This window comes from Brassica napus, chromosome C4, assembly GCF_020379485.1.
Source record: "Brassica napus cultivar Da-Ae chromosome C4, Da-Ae, whole genome shotgun sequence".
Classification (NCBI taxonomy): domain Eukaryota; kingdom Viridiplantae; phylum Streptophyta; class Magnoliopsida; order Brassicales; family Brassicaceae; genus Brassica; species Brassica napus.
The window spans coordinates 58,150,510-58,172,245 of record NC_063447.1 but is presented as its reverse complement, the minus strand read 5'-3'; the positions used below and the strand labels follow the sequence as shown (position 1 = coordinate 58,172,245).

General features: G+C 39.8%; 2 protein-coding genes and 1 long non-coding RNA gene across 6 annotated transcripts; 2 read left to right on the top strand and 1 right to left on the bottom strand.

Moving 5' to 3' along the window:
- The first annotated feature begins 211 nt into the window (after nt 1-211).
- LOC106391457 (cell division protein FtsZ homolog 2-1, chloroplastic) lies at nt 212-2,687 on the top strand. 4 transcript variants are annotated; one of them, XM_013832098.3, is made up of 6 exons: nt 212-347; nt 671-1,619; nt 1,696-1,786; nt 1,861-1,988; nt 2,075-2,167; nt 2,247-2,687. In XM_013832098.3, the coding sequence occupies exons 2-6, from the start codon at nt 705-707 to the stop codon at nt 2,439-2,441; spliced, it is 1,422 nt and encodes a 473-aa protein (XP_013687552.2). In that variant the 5' UTR covers nt 212-347; nt 671-704; the 3' UTR covers nt 2,442-2,687. The 4 variants fall into 4 exon arrangements, with proteins under 4 accessions (XP_013687552.2, XP_013687554.2, XP_013687553.2 ...); XM_013832100.3 differs by having other exon boundaries at nt 213-347; nt 1,864-1,988; XM_013832099.3 differs by having other exon boundaries at nt 230-347; nt 626-1,619.
- A 598-nt stretch (nt 2,688-3,285) lies between these two features.
- Nucleotides 3,286-4,445, top strand: LOC106394895. The gene is made up of 2 exons (XR_001279039.3): nt 3,286-4,025; nt 4,096-4,445. It is a non-coding gene; the product is annotated as an uncharacterized LOC106394895 (long non-coding RNA).
- Nucleotides 4,446-5,661: 1,216 nt separating this feature from the next.
- On the bottom strand, nt 5,662-6,992 carry LOC106450209. Its single transcript, XM_013891859.3, has one exon. The coding sequence runs from the start codon at nt 6,712-6,714 to the stop codon at nt 5,947-5,949; it is 768 nt and encodes a 255-aa protein (XP_013747313.2). The 5' UTR covers nt 6,715-6,992; the 3' UTR covers nt 5,662-5,946.
- Between the last annotated feature and the right edge of the window lie 14,744 nt (nt 6,993-21,736).

Sequence of the window (21,736 nt, the reverse complement as noted above, 5' to 3'; positions counted from 1 at the left end):
TTTTAAAACCAATGGAAGATATATAAATTAAAATATGATAAACAATTAAACATCTGATAAGAAAAATTATTAACATTCTAAGCAGTAGAGAAGCAAAAAAAACAATATTGTACTAAACACGAATTTTAAATTTGTTCATTTTTAACCCAACTATACAACATAATTTACTCTGGACAGTGATATTATTATTAAGAAAAGAAATTATTTTTTCAATTTTTATCGAGGTGTATTTTTTTGGGGGTGAAAGGAGATATTTAGGCAGAAAACACCAAAACCCTCCGTCCAAGGGGTTTTCTATTCCTCAAGCTCCTTCTCCTCAATTCTCCACACTCTTCTGTTCCTCTCAGGTATCTCTCTCTCTCTCTCTCTCCCCTTACTCTTCTCATTTCGTTTAGCCGCTTACCAATCGCTTTTCAATTTGAGTTTCGAGCTAAAAATCAAAACTTTCTTGTATCTCAACTTGTAATGCTGCAAATTCCTCAATACCCATCTCGAATTTCTCCTAATCCCTAACTCCCCCGCTTGCAATTTCGATTTTTCCGAGCTAAAGTTTCATCCTTTATATAGTTTTACTCGGAGAAATGATGAGTAGTGTATAGTAGTCATTCTTCTTTGATTGCTGCAGCTTAATTGAGAACCTCAGTTTCACTGAAACAAGGTCTCTTGTTAGGTAACAAGGAAACAATCACTAATTGAGAATCAAGATGGCTACTTACGTTTCACCGTGTTTTACTCCTTCCGACACTCGTCTCCTCGCTGTTCTTAGAAAGAATGTCTCACCTTTAGGCAGAGCACACTCCTTGAAGATGACTGAGAGTAAGAAAAACGGATTCTTTGTTGCTGCTGCTCAGAGATCTGAATCTTCTCCAAGGCATTCCCATAGCCAAGACCCTTTCCTGAACCTCCACCCTGAGATCTCATTGCTCAGAGGCGAAGGAGGAGGAGCCAACACAGTCTCCAACCCCAGGAAAGAAACTAGTTCTGTGGTTCCTCTCACCGAGGACTTTGACGAGCCCTCTGCTCCTAGTGGCTATAATGAGGCGAGGATTAAAGTTATCGGCGTGGGAGGAGGTGGATCAAACGCTGTGAACCGTATGATAGAGAGCGAGATGATGGGAGTGGAGTTCTGGATTGTGAACACTGACATTCAAGCTATGAGGATGTCTCCTGTTTTGTCTGAGAACAGGCTGCAGATTGGTAAGGAGCTGACTAGAGGCTTAGGCGCTGGTGGGAATCCGGAGATTGGTATGAACGCTGCTAAGGAGAGTAAAGAAGCTATTGAAGAGGCTCTTTATGGTTCAGACATGGTCTTTGTCACAGCTGGAATGGGAGGTGGGACTGGTACTGGAGCAGCTCCTGTGATAGCTGGAATCGCTAAGGCGATGGGGATACTGACTGTTGGTATTGCCACGACGCCGTTCTCGTTTGAGGGGAGAAGAAGAGCGGTGCAGGCTCAAGAAGGGCTTGCTTCGCTGAGAGACAATGTTGACACTCTCATTGTTATTCCGAATGATAAGCTGCTTACGGCTGTCTCTCAGTCTACTCCTGTGACGGAGGCTTTTAATCTAGCTGATGATATACTTCGTCAGGGAGTTCGTGGGATCTCTGATATCATTACGGTAATGGCTTTTTTAATGTGATTGTTTTATGTGTGTGTGGGGCAAATGCTTTAATAGTTTGTGTTTGCTTTGTCAGATTCCTGGTTTGGTGAATGTGGATTTTGCTGATGTGAGAGCTATAATGGCGAATGCAGGTTCTTCACTGATGGGGATAGGAACTGCAACAGGTAAAGCTTTGGTCTGCATAGTTTTATCATAACCACTATATAGTCTTATGTGCTAGTGTAAATTGGTAATCAAGCAGGGAAGAGTAGGGCAAGAGATGCTGCACTGAACGCAATCCAATCACCATTGCTTGATATCGGCATTGAGAGAGCCACTGGGATCGTTTGGAACATCACTGGTGGAACCGACTTGACATTGTTCGAGGTCTCTCTCTCTCTCTCTCTCATATGTGTTTCTTTATCTCATTTGGTGTCTACATGTTTCTCATTAGACTATGGTGCCCTTTGTAGGTAAATGCTGCTGCGGAAGTTATATATGATCTTGTTGATCCAACTGCTAATCTTATATTCGGAGCTGTTGTGGATCCATCCCTCACCGGTCAAGTATGTCCTTTTTGATTCGTCTTTAACTAACTTATATGGCCTTTGGAGATGGTAGAAATTGATTGTTTTTTGGTACAAGGTGAGCATAACTCTCATAGCAACGGGTTTTAAGCGACAAGAGGAAGGAGAAGGAAGGGCGGCTCAGATGGCACAAGCAGATACTGCCTCAACTGGAGGTACAAGAAGACCTTCTTCCTCCTTTAGAGATGGTGGTTCGGTGGAGATTCCAGAGTTCTTGAAGAAGAAAGGCAGCTCTCGCTATCCTAGAGTCTAATAAGTCTGAGATATATGATCACTATCTGCAGAGCAACGTTGTCTCTTTGGGATTACAGGAAGATGTTTTTATGTATGATCAAGATTTGTGTGGGTGTGTAATGATGCCTACCTGCTGTGCTATTATGATGATTTGTTATGTGATGTGATCAATAGGTTTTTGTTTTAGAGATGTGATATTATGATGATTTGTTATGTGATGTCTCTTTGACTTCAAAAAATAAAACAAAAGTCTCTTATGTATGAACTGCAAATCTGTATTATCAGCAGTGGTTGACCACTTTATATCGCGCGCGTTAGAAAAATATAACACTCAACACACTTAAGCTGTTGTGACCTTGTGATAGGCCTGGGGTTCGGATCTTCCGTTGGGTTTTGGCCGGTTACTTTTGGGTTGGGTCCTAAACATTTGGACCCAATAAGTACTTAGAAATTTTTGATTCGGGTCTTTCGGATCCTAAACATTTGGACCAATAGGTATTTATAAATTTTTGGTTCAGGTTCGGGTCGGTTCTTCTCGGATTCGGGTTGATTTGGATCTATAATTAAAATATCCATAAAATACCCGTAATTTTTCGGGTCCACATCGGTACGACTCGTATTCGGATATTTAGGATATGAAAAAGACTTGACATATCCAACTCAATCAAATTTAGTCGATATTTGTCATATATATCTAAATTTTTTACAAAATAACTTAAATGAAACTATTAATAACTAAAATAAAACATTTTTAAACTCTAAATTTATATTTCAAAGATTCATATTACTTAAAAAATGTTACAAAATAATAACAAGTGTTATTAACAAAAAATATTTCAACTAAAAAATAAAATAATATATATAGAACACAAAAAATCATAGTTTTGGATATATATGTTTTTAACTCGGGTACAAATCGGTTCTTATCAGGTCGGATATATTCGGGTCGGTTCTTTTCAGGTCCGGATTTATTCGGGTTGGTTCCTTTCAGTTTTTTCCGGTAAAATAAATTTAGACCCAAAAATACTTGTAAAATTTCGGTTCGGTTTCGGATCGGATATCTTCGGGTCGGTTCCAGTACGGATTTTCAGGTTAAAATGCGAGGCCTACCTTGTGATTGTGATGATGTTTGATTATAATCATTGCCTAACACTCTCTCCTCGTATCTTGTTTCTTTCTTTCTCTACCACACATATCATCTTATCTCTTTGACAACAACAGAATAAATGTCCCAACCAACACTAGGAGAGCCATCACAAATCCTTCCTCTTGGTTTGTCCATTCTATGATCTCGTTTTAAACAGCTTCTCTCTCTATCTTTAACAAAGGTTTCTTCTCTTCCATACTCATGCCCTACGTCACTTCAGATCTCAAGATCGCAATTATCTTTTTTTACTTTCAGAGCAAAACATAGTAAAATGATTGATTACATACTCGGTAAAAGCCTTCAGAATATGAGTTATATTTTGAGTACCACTCCCCCCAAAACCCACAATATAACTCATGTTCTGTGGGTTTTTACCGAGTATGGAGGAAATCTCGAGATTTGTGTATGAATGCTGCTAGGGAGAGCAAAGAAGAGGCTCTTTATGGTTCAGATATGGTCTCTTTAATCTAAGCTAATGTCATAGCAAATGCTTTAACAGCTATCTTATTTGTCTTTCGCTTTTCAGGTTCATGGTTTGGTGAATGTGGATTTTGCTGGGTGTGAGGTCTATTTGTCGTCCTGAGTCCTGGCCAGCTTCTTAAGTGTCGGCTTGCTATTATTTTAAGGGAACTATTCGTGGTGGCGGATATTTACATCTGTTGCTTTCACACTTGATCATCCTTTTCAGCTCATTATGGATCTTTATGTCGATTTTTTTACTTATGAATTAACTCCATTCCCTAAGTGGTTTCTGCTTAACTCCATTCCCTATGTACACCAATTATATGGAATCAGATGTAGAAACACTATTTTATTTGTCCTGTTTTATCTCTTTGTGGCTCTTGTGAAGCCTATAAACAAATCTACTTGCATCAATCTAAATGTTGAAAGAAAAGATTTTTAAAAGTGTTATAACAAAAAATAACCTGACTTGGTTTCAATTCATATCTCATATTTGTCAACATCAAATGTGTTTTGATAGATTGCTTTGGTCTAAGCTTATAGATACAAGTGACAAGAGAAGAAACGGAAGTCTCATTGGTTAAGCTAAACCGGACTTCTTTAAAAATTTACAACGCAAGCAAGAAAAAGAATATACTTAAATGATTTTTGACCAAAAATATATATATACTTAGATGATTGAAATGCGAAAAATGTACATAAACAATACTACTACAAAACAAAACAGTGCTCTACTTGAAGATAAAACATGTCAACTACTCACCGGTGAGCAACACACCCATTTTCAAAAATCAACTGTGCTCTACTCGCTTGAGCAAACTGATGATGTTTTTGATGTTAGTAAAACCATTGAATTTAGTTGTTATGCTTCAATGGAAAACATAGAAATAGATGCCCCTGACAGATTCCAGTAACTTATGTGAGAGGAGTGACGGTGATGGATGATATAGAGAGGATCAAGAATCAGGCAAGGGACGTGTGGATGTAACCTTTGGAAGTGCCTTGGCATCACAAAGACTTTGTCGCTTTGGCATCACAAACAAAGAACACTCCTCAAAGATTACTATTTTTTATTCATAAGATTAATGTTTTCGATTTTTTATTGTATTTAAAAAATTGAGATTTTATACTTTAATTAATCTATTTTGTTTTTCAAAATGAATTAAAGAAAAACATTTGAAAAAATAATTAAATTATATTTAATATGTGTGAGAAAGAAAAATGGTATTAATATCATTATTGGAAAATAAAAAAATAAACCATTCAAACATAGGGAAAATATTAGTCTAGTGGTCAATCACAATTGTTAATCAACTAAATAATTGAATTATTTCTCAAGAAAAATGTACATCAATGATTGGAACGAGAAAAGAAAATCTTTTTTTTTTTTGAAAAGAGAGAAAAGAAAATCTACAACTTAATTAATCTTTCTACAACTTGTGAAATATTCAACATCTTGTGAAGGTTTTGATGACTCTTTCACAAAGATTAAGTTGCAGATTTTCTTTTCAACTTAATCTTTGTGAAAGAGTCAAAAGCTTCACAAGATGTTCGAATATTTTCCATGAACTGCTTGATTGCTAATTTGACTTCCTTCGCTCTAATAATATAACTGAAATTACCATTAGTCTAGTGGTGGTAGAAGTATGCTTTGTCTGATCAATAAATACAAATGTGTTTCTCTAACAATTTACAATAACAAAAAAAAAAGAAATATCAATGATTATAATGTGAAATAAAAATCTACATAAACATTACAAAGTGTGGTTGGTGGGGTAAGAATCACCGCCATCGCGTTGCCGTGTTCCTGATGAACGTTACACCACTTTGCCGCGTCAGCGCCAACGATATTTCAAACACAACAACAGTTAAAACAGGTCCCACCAAAACCAACCAATCACTAACATTACACTTGTCACGACACGTCAACAACCCCACCTAACAAATCCCCTCTTCTTCCGGAAGCGAACCGGGTCATCCCACCCAAACCGGAAGCTCCCGGTTCAACATTTTCCGGTGGAAGCCGGCTCCTGATGTCACCACGTGCCCTACTTGGCGGCGTGTGGGTCCCACGGGATGGCGCGTGTTTGCAGCCGCCTCCTATACGGAAGATGGCTGTGAAACTCGCCAAGAACCCGGGTTTCTTGACCCGGTTTGTCTTCTCCGGTCGAACCGATTTTTGACGTTGCATCCGGCGGCTACGTTCTCTTTTGGATCTCACTCTACCCATGCACGAGACTTTAGGAGAAGAAGGTTCGCGAAGAAGCGAAAGATCCGTCTTCGTTCGTGACCCGACCCGTTTCAAGAACCCCGTACGGTTCTTGTTTTTATCGGTTTTGCCGACGTTTCTCCGCTGCTTGGCCTCGCTTAAACACATGTTCTGCGGCTTCGGCAAACCGATGATCGACGCTTTGGAGTACCGTTGAGAGCTAGGGTTCGAGTTGATATTGTTCACTGAGTTTCCTCTATGCGATTCTCTACGGTCGAAGAAGGCGTTGTCGGTGAGCCACTCGAGCTGAGCATCTTTGGACAAGAAGTAAGATTCGGGCGGAAAATCAGCCGGACTCGCGGCGGAGTTGTAAGGTCGAGTTTCCGGGTCATCGGCGAAGGTAGACTCCTCGCAGGCGATCTTCCCGTCGGAGCCACCGGCGCAAACAAAGGCTTCAAGATCGACTTGAGGCATAGAGCTTGTAGAGACTAGAGAGAGATAAGAGGTGAAGAGACAAGAGATGAGAGTTGGTGTTTCTTTTTATATTATGAAAAGAAGAAACACAGAAGGCTCTTTTGTTCAGATTTTTTTTTTGTCTTGTTATTAGCTCGAGAAACCTGGGGACGGAGCGCCGACGGATAGATACAAATACAATAATCATTAACATGATTGAGTAGCTATAAACTAATGGTAAATCTGATTTACTAAAGTAATTGGCAGTTTAATATGAATTGAATTTAGATGACTAGATATAAAATCTTTTTAATATCACCATGGAAAGATTCTTTAGATTTTAGCTAGAAAAATACTCTGACAATTTTACAAGATGTATTGCTAATATAAAATTATAGTGTTTCGGTTAATATTTAAATGATTAAATCTAATATAATACATATTTTTGCATGTATAGAATAGAAAATATTATACTGTATATGTCTTTTATTCGGTGTTTTTAAAACTGGACTCGCTAGCGAACAAGAATTTTTTTGGGTCATGTATCATTGTGGTTCGACCGGATCTGAACTGGGTTCGATCGGGTTTACTTAGATTAAACTAAATTTAATGATGTTTTATAAATAATATGCATATCTTTTTAAAAAATAGATCATAACAAATAAAATGTTTGATAACCATAATGTGTAGAAAAACTTAAAAATAACAATAAAATCTAAAATCAATATCAAAAGCACATTTAAACTTTATTCGCATATATTATCACTCTAAATCTTCAATACATTTTAAAAAATATATATATACAGATTAGATAAAAGTTATATTTTGAAATACAAATTTCAGAAACGAAAATGTTTCAACTATTTAAAGTCTTCAAAACAAGTGATCATGAAATAAATTTTTTTTAAAAATGAGAAGTAGACAAAAACAATATCTTGACATGAATATTAAACTTTGTGAATTTTGTAATTTATGAGTTGTAGATACTATAAAAGAAAAAGACGAGAGACAATATTTTATTAATCTTTGATAAATCTTTTTTTTACTTTAAAAAAAAGAAAATTAATTGTTTCAAAATTTTGGCTTATATACGAACCGGAGTTTGGTCGGTTCATTGGGTCGCCGGTTCCCGGGTTTTTGACGATTCGATAAAAGTTTTTAATTGGTTCGATTTTAGTTAGGTTTTAGCATTAACCCAACCCAGATTATTTTCGGTTCATGGTTTAATCCGGTCCGACCGTCGGTTCGGTCCGGATCTCTATTACAAATTTATGATGTTAGTTAAGAGATTCCATTACACCTGCAGATTCATTAATTAAAAAAATAATAGTATATATTCTAAGTGTTTAATTGAATAATTCTTTAGTGTCAGTGTTAAGTTTTTACATCGATATATAATTCACGGCTGTACGTTTTTTATAAGATTTTTTCCGTGGAAGTCCTCTTATCCGGTCATTTAACCAATGATTCATTAATGCTTCTACACCAGGAGGTCTAGGTTTCAATTCCCAGAAAATGCAGAATTATACGAATTAATGGAAAAACAACATACAAGAGATCTGCAGCATGGCGTAAAGAGTACCGTTAAACATGAATCCGATAGGACAGCTCAGGTGATGCAGTGAGGCGTGAATCTTTATAAGGCATGTATAATTGTCGGCTGTAGAATCGTCTGTAATATTTCTCAGAATTTGTAATAGAATAATATATCCGGCCTTAAAAAAGAAAAAATTCTCTTTCATATGTATATTCTCATTAATTAATGAGATAATCTGATGATTAGTTTTGGCTTAAAGATATATATGCATAATCCAGCATGATAAAGATTCGTCCTTTACGAGGGATTGGATCCAGTAAGCTGATGACTCATGATATAATAATGATAATCCTTCTTGATTTTCCTCCATCAAGATGGATAGAAACGGCACCAAATCATTTGGAAGCTTCTATACCAATTCCTTACTTTCAGATGCAATAAATATTACTCCTAACCTAACCAATTGACCTACACTATGTTGATCATATGTGAACCCTTTTCACTGTAAATAAAAACTTTCCCGGCTGGATAAAGATATTTAAAAGATACTAGCTAATCTTACGATTTGAAAACAGTGGACCAAAGAACACCGACTTGTATATCTTCTAGATACAACGTATCTATTTGTTTTATGTGTCCAAGAGAATCCTGTATTTTCGGTTTCGATAAAATAAATGCAACTTAGAATAATACTAATACATAAAATTGAGTTGATGCAACATATCACGCTTCAGGGGTCGTACTGTATACACTTCGACTTACTTTGACATTTCTTCCTCTGAATTATAATCTAATTTAAGACAAAATAATAATTTTACGTTGAAAATTGTATCGTTTAATGCGATCTTTAACTTTATTGATCTTCAGCATTATTGTTAGTATAACGAAATACCCCTCAACGAATAACGTGTTAATATTCTTTTTATATCGCATCATTTGATAAAATATACAATTATGCAAAGAAAATCCAAAAATACAGACTAATCTGATTGGCTTTGTGGAAATTTTATATAAATAAAAATACTAACTTTTTTCAATATTTTTATAGTTTCCCATCCTCGTGTTAGCTTTAATTAGTTTTTCTTCCCATATTCTCCGAAATATTGGTCAAACTTTGAGGATTAGTTTTCCTTTTGTATGAACAGAATTAGCTACCTAGAAACAATAACGTTCGTGACTTTTCAATCAACTAATTTATTTTAATTTTGTTGTCAATATTATTTCCTTTTTTTGTAGTCATATAAAAACGGGACATTGATTATCTTGGAAACTTGCTTAAGAAATATACTAGGAGGATTAGCTAATAGACAGCTAGGGAGTGTTCCCATCGAGTTATTATTTGACCAACCTCACGTAATCTGTGACGAGAATGTAAGATAAGCGTCAAAAGGTTTGAAGCTTGTTTTGCGGTCAAATGTCCAACCCATGGACTAATTAAAATACACAGAAACAATCAAGCGAGTATGAACTCCTTAATTTCCACAAATGTTTTTCACACATCCAGAAACCTACTTTTTGTGGGTTTTAGAATCTCTCTTTGCCCTTAACCAAGAACAAGCAAATTTAAACCAGGTGGTTTAATCAGACACGAGAAGATAATAAACCGTTTGGATTTGACCATAATCGATCAACTAGCTCGATGATTCAACTAGTCATGTAATTAATTACTCAGATTAGTGATTAATCTAGCATGCACGTATCTGATTTGATTAGTTACTTTAGCTACTTAAAACGCTCACGTAATCAGTTTTGCACTAGGTTAATTACTGGTTACACGCAGTTTCTTTCTATGTCCATCAACATCACGATCAGAATCATCGCTTATTTGAAACCGTGACTAGCTAGCTATCATTGTTCTGGCAAGTTGCAACATGAATCCCTAACAAATTTGTTGGGTCCTAGAATTTTCTGGGCCGGGCCTGTAAAATATGCATGCATTGATATGGTGGTACACATTTGCTTCCGGAATCCAATCAACTATGACAATTTCATTCGTAATCGATGAAAATGTTAAGAGAAAACGGGGAAAACGTGTGATGGTTTTCTGAAATGACGTTATTTTGCATGCATCGCCGTAATAGAACACATTCCACACTGTTAATGTCGTCGACTCCTTATATGTTGGCATATTGAAGATAAGGCCAATTAATGGGAATACAAATCCGTTCTACCATAATAGTCCCAATATCTTTTGAACTCATGAAAGAATGTTTAACATAACATACACATCTGTTCGGAAACTCTCCATACAATTGGTTCAGAGCTTGGAGAGGTGGAAACAAAAGATGTGACGCAAGGGAGAGTACGGGTTCATATCAATGGATTAAAACCGCTGATTATGGCTATGGATATTACTTTGAAAGGAGGCAAGAAAAAGATTGAAGTGGAATATGAGAAAATAGAGAAACACTGTTTTCTCTGTCACTCGCTGTCTCACGAGAAGGATTTATGCCCTCAAAAACGTAATACTAAAGCCCCACAGTCAGAGATGAGAGGTATCAATGAGACAAGAGCATTGGAAAGCTTGGATGCCTATAAAAGGCTCAAAGATGACCGAAAATTGGAAAGAGGTCGCCGCTCAGACTTTCCTCGTCGAGATTACGACATTCAACCCCGCCACCCTCATCATCCTGAGGAGCATAGGTCCCATGGAGGAGATAGGCACCGTTCACCAGTAAGGACCTACAACTCTCGACCCCATTACAGCACAGGAGACAGGGACAGAACGCTGGCCCCTTCTAGAGGGAGTCACCCAGACTCTGGGAGAAGCAGGTCCCCCGGTCTATCTGCAGGAGGAGTTTCTCGCCGTCTTCCTGCCTCCCAGAGGTTGTCTCATGAACATGGTAGTGTCCACTCTCGGCTGGGAGAGAGGGTCTGGGTTGAAAAAAGCACTCAGTCACAGATATCCCATACCCCCCCTCCAAGACCCCAACGAGAAGCAATGATCGGTAGTCAAGAAGCTAATTCATCAAATGATAGGCGCTCTGCACTGGAAAGATTGGCCCTCCCTAGCAATCATCCTCTGCCCACTAAGGACAAGGCTGTAATGCCTGCTGAGGAGTCCCCGTCGACTTCAAGAGTACCTGCGCTACTAAGACTTGAACCGCCCGTTCCTACCGAGCGTACTCCTCTACTCCAGAATGGAGTTGCAAATTCTGAATCTGGAAGGTTACAGGAGGTGGATATCCAATACATGGAAGAATCCTTCCCTGTTCACATCTTAAATAGTGTGGGAGTACCTTCTTCCTCAAGACTCCCTGCTAGAGAGCGCCTGTCCCTTCCTCAAGTTTCTCCTATCAGATCACTAAGTGAGGACAGAAGACACTTCGCTTCTGCACTTGGCGTATCTAATCAGCCCCTAGTTATAACTGAGCCCCTAGCTACCAATGAGCCACCCCCATTGGCTAAATCTACCGGTGGGCGAGCCAAAGGGAAAGGGGCTGTTTCAAAAGCAACAGGGAAGCGGAAAGTTCAAGAGCAACCCGCAAGCAAGCGGCGAATGGTGAGAAGCCCTCTTCATGGCGTGAGCCTTAAGAAACGCAGAGTCTCGAAAGCCCAAAACTCACCACGTCAGTCTCCTCGTAGAAAGTTATATGTTGAAAGCTCTGCTCCTGTGGAACACCCTGCTGGTACTAAGAAGAATGTCAAAGCTAAAGGGCGATCGAATCCCCCAATCAACCTCATTCCAGCTATGACAAGGCAAGGGACGGATTTTCGGTCCGGCCGAAACCCTCTTCCTTAGCCATATTGAGTTGGAACTGTCAGGGCATAAGAAGCAACCCTACAGTTCGTCGTCTGAGGAATATTCGTACTAGATATTCCCCGGATATTTTGTTTCTTATGGAGACCAAAAACCAAGATGAGGCTGTGCTTAAGACCTTTGCAAACACACCGTATTCCAATCACTTTACGGTTCCCCCCATTGGACTGAGTGGAGGATTAGTCCTCTCTTGGCAAGATCACATTGACCTGGAAGTGCTAGACTCCTCGCCGAATTTCATTGATGTGCAAGTGGCCTCAGGACCGGAAGTCTCTTTCATTACATTTATCTATGGTGTACCCCGACAGGAAGATAGAGCAAGCTTATGGGAAAAACTCACATTACTCGGAACTGGACGAGACGATGCGTGGCTTGTTACTGGAGATTTCAACGATTTACTGGACAGTTCAGAAAAAGTGGGAGGACCAATCCGATGGGAAGGCAGCTTCGTCGCGTTTCGAAGCTTTGTCACCCAATCAGGACTTTGGGATCTTCAACATACTGGAAATCAGCTGTCTTGGCGAGGCACTCGATATAATCACTTTATTCAATCCCGCTTAGACAGAGCAATGGGGAATTGTAAATGGTCAGAAACGTTTCCAGCTTCTTACTGTGAGTACCTCACTTTTGAGGGATCTGATCATAGACCTTTATTAACTCGCTTGGATAATACTCAAAAGAAGAGAAGAAACCTTTTTCGTTATGATAGACGTCTCACATGCAAGCCTGAGATAAGAGAAATAGTTAATGAAAACTGGTCTCTTTGTCATAGTGATTCTGTTCTATCACGTATGTGTCGTGTCCGTCAAGCTATCATTAGCTGGACCAGAGAACAGAATCACAATAGCAAAGAGAACATTCAGTCACTGCAACTAGACCTGGATGCTGCTCTATCATCGTCGATACCAGACACTGATTTAATTGGTATGCTCACCTCAGAGCTGGACAAAGCATATGCAGAAGAGGAGAGCTACTGGCGTCAGAGGAGTCGTATACTATGGCTACAACATGGCGATAAGAATTCTAGCTATTTCCATGCCATCACTAGAGGGAGAAAGACGGTCAACAAGTTCTCGGTCTTAGAGAAAGAGGACGGTACCTCAGTCTATGAGGAAGGACAGATCGCTGAAACTATAGCATCATACTATACATCCCTATTTACCTCGGCGTCTGATGGTAACCCTCAAATCGTTGCTGAAGTTGTTCAACCGTGCATCTCTGCTGCTATGAATGATTCTCTCATTGGAATCCCGGACGATCTAGAGATAAAGAGGGCTGTATTTGCGATTCATGGAGATAAAGCACCGGGACCGGATGGTTTTTCCGCCGGTTTCTACCAAGGATTTTGGGATATCCTCAGTGAAGAAGTGTGCCGTGACATAAAAAGCTTCTTTGAAACCGGAAGGCTGCTGAGGAGACAAAATGAAACCCATGTCCGTCTAATTCCGAAGATTAAGAGCCCGAAAACCGTCATGGATTACAGGCCTATAGCTTTGTGTTCCACACATTACAAGATCATTGCGAAAATTCTTTGCAATCGACTTCAGCCTCTCCTGACCGAGATCATCTCACCTCACCAATCCGCTTTTGTGGCGGGAAGAGCCATCTCAGACAACGTGCTCATCACGCATGAGATTCTCCACTATCTCCGTACATCCACTGCACGCAAACATTGCTCAATGGCTGTGAAAACAGACATGAGCAAGGCTTATGATCGATTGGAATGGAGCTTCCTCAAGAATGTCATGGCTCAGATGGGTTTTCACTCTGTGTGGATCCAGTGGATCATGGAGTGCGTTAGCTCCGTCTCCTATTCTTTCCTCATTAATGGGAGTGCTCAGGGGAGAGTCTCACCATCTCGTGGAATCCGTCAAGGCGATCCGCTCTCTCCTTACCTGTTTATACTTTGCTCGGAAGTGCTCTCTGCCCTCTGTCGAAACGCACAACATCAAGGCAAACTTCAGGGACTTAAGGTTGCAAGACAGGCCCCACCGATCAACCACTTGCTTTTTGCGGATGACACCATGTTCTTTTGCAAAAGTGACCCTGGAGCCTGCTCGGAATTGTTAAACATCCTGGATAGGTATGAAAGTGCCTCGGGGCAGAGCATTAATCTCCTAAAGTCAGCCATCACTTTCTCCTCCAAAACGCCAATAGAGGTTCGCCGCAGAGTCAAGGCCACGCTGAAGATTGAGGGAGAGGGAGGCATTGGAAAGTATCTCGGTTTACCCGAGCACTTTCACCGAAAAAAGAAAGATATATTTGCAGGGATTGTGGACCGGATCCGCCAACGGTCGCACAGTTGGGCGACTAAATTCCTCAATGGTGCTGGAAAACAAGTTCTCCTCAAGGCAGTGCTTGCAGCTATGCCCTCCTATGCTATGTCCTGTTTCAAGATTCCCCTCTCCTTGTGCAAGCAAATTCAATCAATTCTCACTAGGTTCTGGTGGGATGTCAAGCCAAACTTGAGAAAGATAGCTTGGGTGTCTTGGAATACTCTGACGAAGCCTAAATTTGCGGGCGGCCTAGGGTTCAGAGAGATTGAACAGTTTAATGATGCACTCCTTGCAAAACTGGCTTGGCGTGTCCTGAAGTCTCCCCAATCTCTCCTATCTCAGACCTTGCTTGGAAAGTATTGTCACTCTACTCCATTCCTGGAAACTACTGCGCCACAAGCAGCTTCACATGGTTGGAGAGGAATCTTGGCGGGTAGAGAGGTCTTGTTTAAGGGACTTGGCTGGATAGTGGGCTCAGGTACATACATCAACATATGGACAGAACCTTGGTTATCAACTGACTCACCTGTGGTCCCAATTGGTCCTCCTACTACACACAATAAGGACCTTCGTGTATCAGATCTTCTCATGGCCAATTCAATGGATTGGAATGTAGAAGCTATTCGCGAACACCTACCTCAGTATGAGGCCCAGATCAGATCTTTGACTCCTAGCCAATTCCAGATGCAGGATGAGATCGTCTGGTTACCTGACAAATCAGGTTCTTATTCAACGAAATCGGGTTATGCCCTCTGCAAACTAAACGATGGACTTGCGGATTTGACGTTTGATTGGAAGAAGAATGTATGGAACGTTAATACATCTCCCAAGCTCAGGCATTTCCTATGGAAAATCAAAAATATGGCGCTGTCGCTTGGTGAGAATCTGTTGCGCAGGGGAATGGCAGTGGATGGGAGATGCAAGAGATGTGGAGTGCTGGAAACAGAGAGACATATCTTCATGCAATGTCCATTTGCAACCCGGGTCTGGGAATTAATACCTGCATCCCTCAAACCTACCCCTAACTCGATCTCCACACCAGCGTCACTGCTCCTTTCCTGTACCCGTATCATAAACCTCCCTCCTACAGGCCTTAGCTCTACTGCACTATATCCGTGGGTCCTCTGGTATTTATGGTCAGCCCGGAACAAACTTCTATTTGACAACCAGGTCCTAAATGAACAGGAGGTAGCCACACTGGCTGTGAAAGAGGCAAGAATATGGCAGGCTGCTCAAGGGAGAAAACAACAGATGCTGGTGCAGAAAAGTAGAACTGTGGCAATGGAGAAGACTTTCTCTAGCGAGACCACTCACTGCTTTGTTGATGCTGCATGGAATGCAACTACAAGGGGAGGAGGTTTCGGGTGTATCTTCAGGGACTATTCAAACACGGTGACCCTCGCCCAATTTTCTTCAAATCGCTGCTTTGTCGGCTCTGCTTTCACTGCAGAAGCTATAGCGATTAAAACTGCACTCGTGGAAGCAGTTAAATTGGGACTACGAACGCTGGCTGTATGGTCAGATTCACAGTCTCTCATCACAGCAATCTCATCACGTGAGAGAAGGATCGAAGCTCAAGGCGTGTTGCATGATATCTTTCATTTAAGTACTCTATTTTATGCTGTTTCTTTTCATTACGTTCCCCGGCTCAGTAATATGGATGCTGACGCCTTAGCTAAGGGAGCTCTGTTGAACCTTGTTAACTCTGTTTGAGTTTGAAATGCAAGTAAGGTTTGTTCAAAAAAAAAAAACATACACATCTGTTCTACCATACTAATAAACTCCATATTTGTTTTACCTTTTGTATAGTCATAGATAATCGAATAACAGCTGATATTAAGCTAGTGGAAAATGTTCATTATATATTATCCGATTGAATATGTGGTTATTTAGTTATTTAATATTTGAAGACGATTGGTAATAGTTGTTGTAACTTCATTTATATCAGGAAATTTCTGATCTAGTTTTACTCAAAGACCAATTGGTCATATATGAAGCCAAAACACACAAAAATAAGATTAGCTGAGAGGCTAAGGCATATTCAAAGAAAGAGGCGGGACTAATAGGTTTACAAAAGTAAACCAAACATATTGGAAGTAGAGAAAATTAGAGTCAAAGTCATACAAGTAGCCAATACGTGTTGGAATATAATCTAAAGCTCGATTCATTTAACGGAAAAAACCGTAGTCCACAGGTTTCTTTAAGTACATCACTTGAGTTTAATGGGGCCATTAGAAGAGTTTCGAGAAGCTCTAGACCTTCGACTATGGACAAAGTCAACAGTGCGGTGGTCCTGGCCCAGTATGGTCCAATGATTCTTCCACTTGTTTCCACATTTTAGCATTTTCCTGCTTCAAATGATCCTTTTAACCTTTGTTGTCCCTCCTACATCCCCCCTCTTTTAGATTAAGATTTATAGTCGAATAAAAGAGAAATGGTATAGTTATCGTATGAGGCTAATTGCATATATGTATATATATTATACAGTTAACCCTTGTCTTTCCGGTTTCTTTCTTTTCTATGTTTACATGGTAAATACTAGCGCTTATTTTAGTATAAAATTTATAAAATTTTACTATATCTATCAACCATCCTTTTCAGAAATTGTAAACGCAAGTAGATATTCAAATGAAAGCTTAATCTTTTTGAGTTACTGCGAGAAAACAACAAGTAGATATTATGGTGTTAGTTTTCTTTACATTTTCATGGTCGTAATCCTAACTAATTCCCGTTTATCGGGTCGATTTAATTCATACCAAATAACAAAGACTCGACTTTCTCTCTCCTCGCTTTCTCTCTAGTTTACAAATCTAAAAATTGAGCTTTGGGTCCGGCGTCCGGACGGCGCCTCCACCGTTCTCCCTTCCATCTCGTCTTCTCCTTGCTTCTCTGACATCTCGCTGGCTCCCTTGGCCGTCTTGTGGATGGTTCTGTCTCTGGAGGATCGCTCATTCTCGTCTTCGCTTGAGAGGAGGTCCGGGCCGCCGCGATTTCAGTTGGAGATAGAGTCTTGACGCGGTCAGCGTAAGGTGTGTTTGTCTGAAGAGTCGGCTTTTTGGGTTATACATGTGATCCTTTTCGTCTGGAGAAGCTTCAGCGCGTGAAGGAGGAGGAGCTGCTCTATTCCGGTCCGGTGACTTTGCTCCCAGGTCGGTGATGAGAGGCGTTAGGTGCAGTTGGTGGTAACATTGTTGATGTCTTGTGAGCCGCAACTGTCTCCCTCCGCGAGGGGTGTCTCGGAGGTTCCCTTAACTCGAGGACGCTCTTAGCTTATGGTATTGGCGTGTGTTAATACTTTAGGTGGTGGTTCGTTGAGGTTGCTGCAGTGAGGTCGTCTATGGATTTCTCTGAGGCTCAGTGGTGAACTCCCACCCTCTGGTTCCTCAGCTTCCCGGTTCCTTTTCTGGTCCCCTAGTGATTCTTTGTCGACGAAGTTCACTAGGATGTTCTATGTGTGTTGATTTCTGTTGTTGTGCGATATCACTGGTACAATGCTTAACGGGTTGCAAGTATTCGGGCTTCGGTTCTCGAGGACGGCGATTGGCAGTGCTCGTGTAGTTTGCGTTTTGTCTTTGTGGTCTTGTGGTCTCCGGTGACTCCTTTCGGTGGAGTAGCACATCCCAGGCCGTGGTCAGCTACTTGGTTGTTGCGGTGGTGCTGCCTTGCTATTGCTTGTTTGCAGGTTATGAGCTTTACTGGATCAGGTGCGGCTGGTGTCTCGGACTCGCTTTTATTGTGGTCTGATTTCGGTTTGGAGGTCTTTGGCCTCTCTCCGAGCTTGGATTTGGTGGTGGAGGCGATGTGTACAGCCATGTTTTACAGAGCGCTATTCTTTAGTTAGTGTTCTCGGCTTTCCTCTTTTTTTTTACGTCCAGAAATACAACCATTGATGAAATCATCGGTCGCTAGCTACATCAGAAACGTCAAACGGAAGCCCCTACAACAGAAGAAACGAGATGAATCTCACCTTTACTTGATCAACGTCAACGGTTGAGAGCAATTGATTTATGGGAATTTAGAATCCGAGCTTGAAAAATGTGCCGAGAGTTGGGTTGAACGAAGCAAGCGAGAAGTTTTATGACTTAGGTTATTTTGTTCAATTCATGGTTGTAATCTAAATTCTCGTTTATTGGGTCGATTTAATATAATTAATATTTAAACAAAAAAATATTAAACTTTGAAAGCTTTATATTTTTTAGCTACCGTGAGAAAAAAAATAGGTGTACTCTTCTAAAAAACAAATGGTGTTAGTTTTCTTTACATTTTCATCATCGATAAAAGCTATATGCCTATTTCAATACAAAAACAGTTTATAAGATGAGAGTAATCTTCTAAGATAAATGCTTTATATATGTGATGTGTATAATAAGATAGCCGAGTTAAATGATCTCTCTAAAATTCCTTTTTTTTTTTCACGTACCCACTTTATGCTCTCTACCTAAGCTAGGAGCCTAGGAAGTTGGTGTTGGCAGTTTGGATCCAATCATTAACAAACTAAAAACAAAAAGTTTTAAAATAACGATGTAATGTTACGTTGTAAAAGTTGGATAAAAAGTTTTTTCAAAAAAAAAAAAAGTTGGATAAAAAGTTAACCAGTTTTATTTTCTCTTCATGCTAACCAGTAACCACAATGGTTACAACTTTTTTTTTTTTCCATCTATATTTTATTAGACGGGCGAAGCCCAAACACCAAAACATACAGCAGGCCCAACTCCGAAAGTTTAAACCAACGGGCCAAACCAAAACAAAAAAACACAAACGGCCTCAGGCCCAAATGATTAAGTCGGGCAAACCGACATTACATGTCCAAAACACGTGTCAGCCCAAAACCAACGTGGGGACACGCGTCTCACTAACAGTTACCACCACCGAACGAGACCCAACCTCGAGGATAACGTCGGCGGAGACGAAAACCACCGCGAACTTCGCCGGAACACACCGGGATCAGAAATGACAAACACCGAAATCCCTCAGGACCTTAACCAAAACACCGCACCCACCTCCAACGACAGTATTGGAAATTTGAAAGAAACAGCTTCTTCAATCGTACACGTTAGAGAGATCAATCGAACCGAGATCGAGATCTCATCCATGCTGAGGTCCACAATCACCACAAACACGACACATACCTTAATCACCGCAGGCGAATGAAACGGCTCAAAACAGAGTCCTCACCGCCATCAATTCTTCTCCACCGTAACGAAGATCAACCGCCGGATAGTTTCGCCAAAAGGAGCACGAACCGCCGGAAACAAAGCCGGCTACACAACTGTCGAAGGGACCACCGTGTACCAGAGTCAGTAATCTTTACTCGGAAGGGAACCACCACGACTCAACGGCCCCTCAAATTCTCAGAGAGAAAAGAGAGAGAGAAGTCTACCATTCCCCTCGACTGAGACAAGACATCAATTCACAATGGTTACAACTTACAAGTTACAAGGATGAAGAATATATACGAAACAAAAAAAAATCTAGGAAAACGATTATTAAAATGATTAATAAATTTTTTTTGTCGACACGTGATTAATAATTAATATACGGACAGTAACACTAGAAGTTTTTTACAGAAAAAAAAGCACTAGTCGCTATAATCTCTCGCTGTGTAACCTGTCTTCATAATAATTTTTTTTTCTCCGTTGTACTTGGTTATGACTTCGCAAAATTTTCCAACTAATTATTTTATAATATTAATCAAAATTCCTGAGTCGAAAAATTTATGTTCAAATAAGGTACAAATCCAAATTGTATTCGTCAAATAAAAATAATATTTAAATTACGTATATAAATATCTATTAAAGTATAAATATTAATTGAATTATCTCTAACAAAACAAATAAAACTAAATTGAATTGATATAAATGAGATTACAAATAACCTCTTTTTTAATATATAAGATGCTTTCCAAATAACACTTTTCTACATTGAAAAATTCAAGATCCAAATAATTAACATAAACTAACACTACAAGAAAACAGCGGTATTCCGACGGACATTCTGACGGAAAATGAAATCCTCGGAATATCCCAAGGAAATTCCGAGGAAATTCTGAGGAAATTCCGAGAAAACACAAAATTTGGTTTCCTCGGAATTTCTTCGGAATATACCGACGGAATTCCGAGGAAATATCAATCCGTCGGAATATTCCGAGGAAATTCCGAGGAAAAATGTGTTCCTCGGAAAAAACCGATGAATTCCGAGGAAATATTATAGCCGTTGGAGAGCCGTTGGGGGATTTTAAAAAATTCCGAGGAAATTCCGACGAACTAGCCGTTGGCGTCGGAATTCCGTCGGAATTTCCTCGGTTTGTCGGCAGGATTTAAACTATAAATACAAGCAGTCATTTTCCTCTTCATTCACTTCATATCTTCATCCTCCCTCTTACTCTATTTACACACGAATTTGATTCATAAAAAATGTCTTCTTCAAATTATTTTCGTTCTTGAATCGATCGACCTCATTTGGATCCGAACATGAGATTGCTTACGGAAGAATACCAACGAGGTATAACCGAATTCATGGGGTTAGTTCACCGACAACCGGAAGCAAAAACAGGTATGTTAAGATGTTCTTGCTCTAATTGTAAAAATAGAAAGATTATTAAAGAGTGAGATGTTTGGAGTCATCTATATTTGAGTGGGTTTACACGAAGTTACAAAATTTGGTATCATCATGGGGAAACTGATTATGAACATGGTAGTACTAGCGAACCTAGTGTATACCAAGCCCCAAGATGAGAAAATTTGAGTAGATTGAGTGGTCAGTCAGTTTGAATCCTTTGAAAATTCTTAAAAGCATGGATGTTGTTGGTTGATCAATGTTTGTGGCTTTTCCATGTTTCACAGCCTGCAGTTGATAGCTGAAAGAATGGTACTCAGATATTAGTTATTTGGTTTATCTAGCAAGGCAAAGCTGAATACGAATTAAAAACTACTCAAAACACAACCAAATAAAACGAAGAAACCATGTAAAAGAAATACGAACTCATATTAAGAAAAAAAAAAAAAAAAAAAACTAAGTTCAAAATTAACCGAAAAAGTTATGGCAGATTCCTAAATGGAACTATGACAAGTACCCTCCCCCAGACTTAGTTTACACCGTCCCTGGTGTGACAACAGAAAATAAGGCCATAAAATTTTAGAATAGAAAAGAAAATAAAATAGCGCGGTCGGAAATCAAATGGCAATACTGGCCGGTGATAGCTCCTACTCCTCGTCTCCTGCTCCAGATGTTCCTGCATCTTTGGGTCTCTTGGACCTCTTTCTTACCCTGTGTGTACCACTCGAACCCGAACCAGAGCTGGATGGAGAGTTGTCCCGATGAACTACATCATCCTTTTGGCAACGACACGGCCTGATACGTGAAATGGCAGCCCAGATCTTGTGTAGCATGTCGTTGTTTGTCTTTATGCTCTGATCTCTCCAATGTTGTTGCTGGCGCGAAGTGGCGTTCGATGGAAGCTCTTGCAGCTTG

Coding starts and splice junctions, on each gene's coding strand:
- LOC106391457 (XM_013832098.3), top strand. CDS start 705: ATGGCTACTTACGTTTCACCGTGTTTTACTCCTTCCGACACTCGTCTC. Junction 1,620..1,695: donor GGATCTCTGATATCATTACG/GTAATGGCTTTT, acceptor TTGCTTTGTCAG/ATTCCTGGTTTGGTGAATGT. Junction 1,989..2,074: donor CCGACTTGACATTGTTCGAG/GTCTCTCTCTCT, acceptor TGCCCTTTGTAG/GTAAATGCTGCTGCGGAAGT.
- LOC106450209 (XM_013891859.3), bottom strand. CDS start 6,714: ATGCCTCAAGTCGATCTTGAAGCCTTTGTTTGCGCCGGTGGCTCCGAC.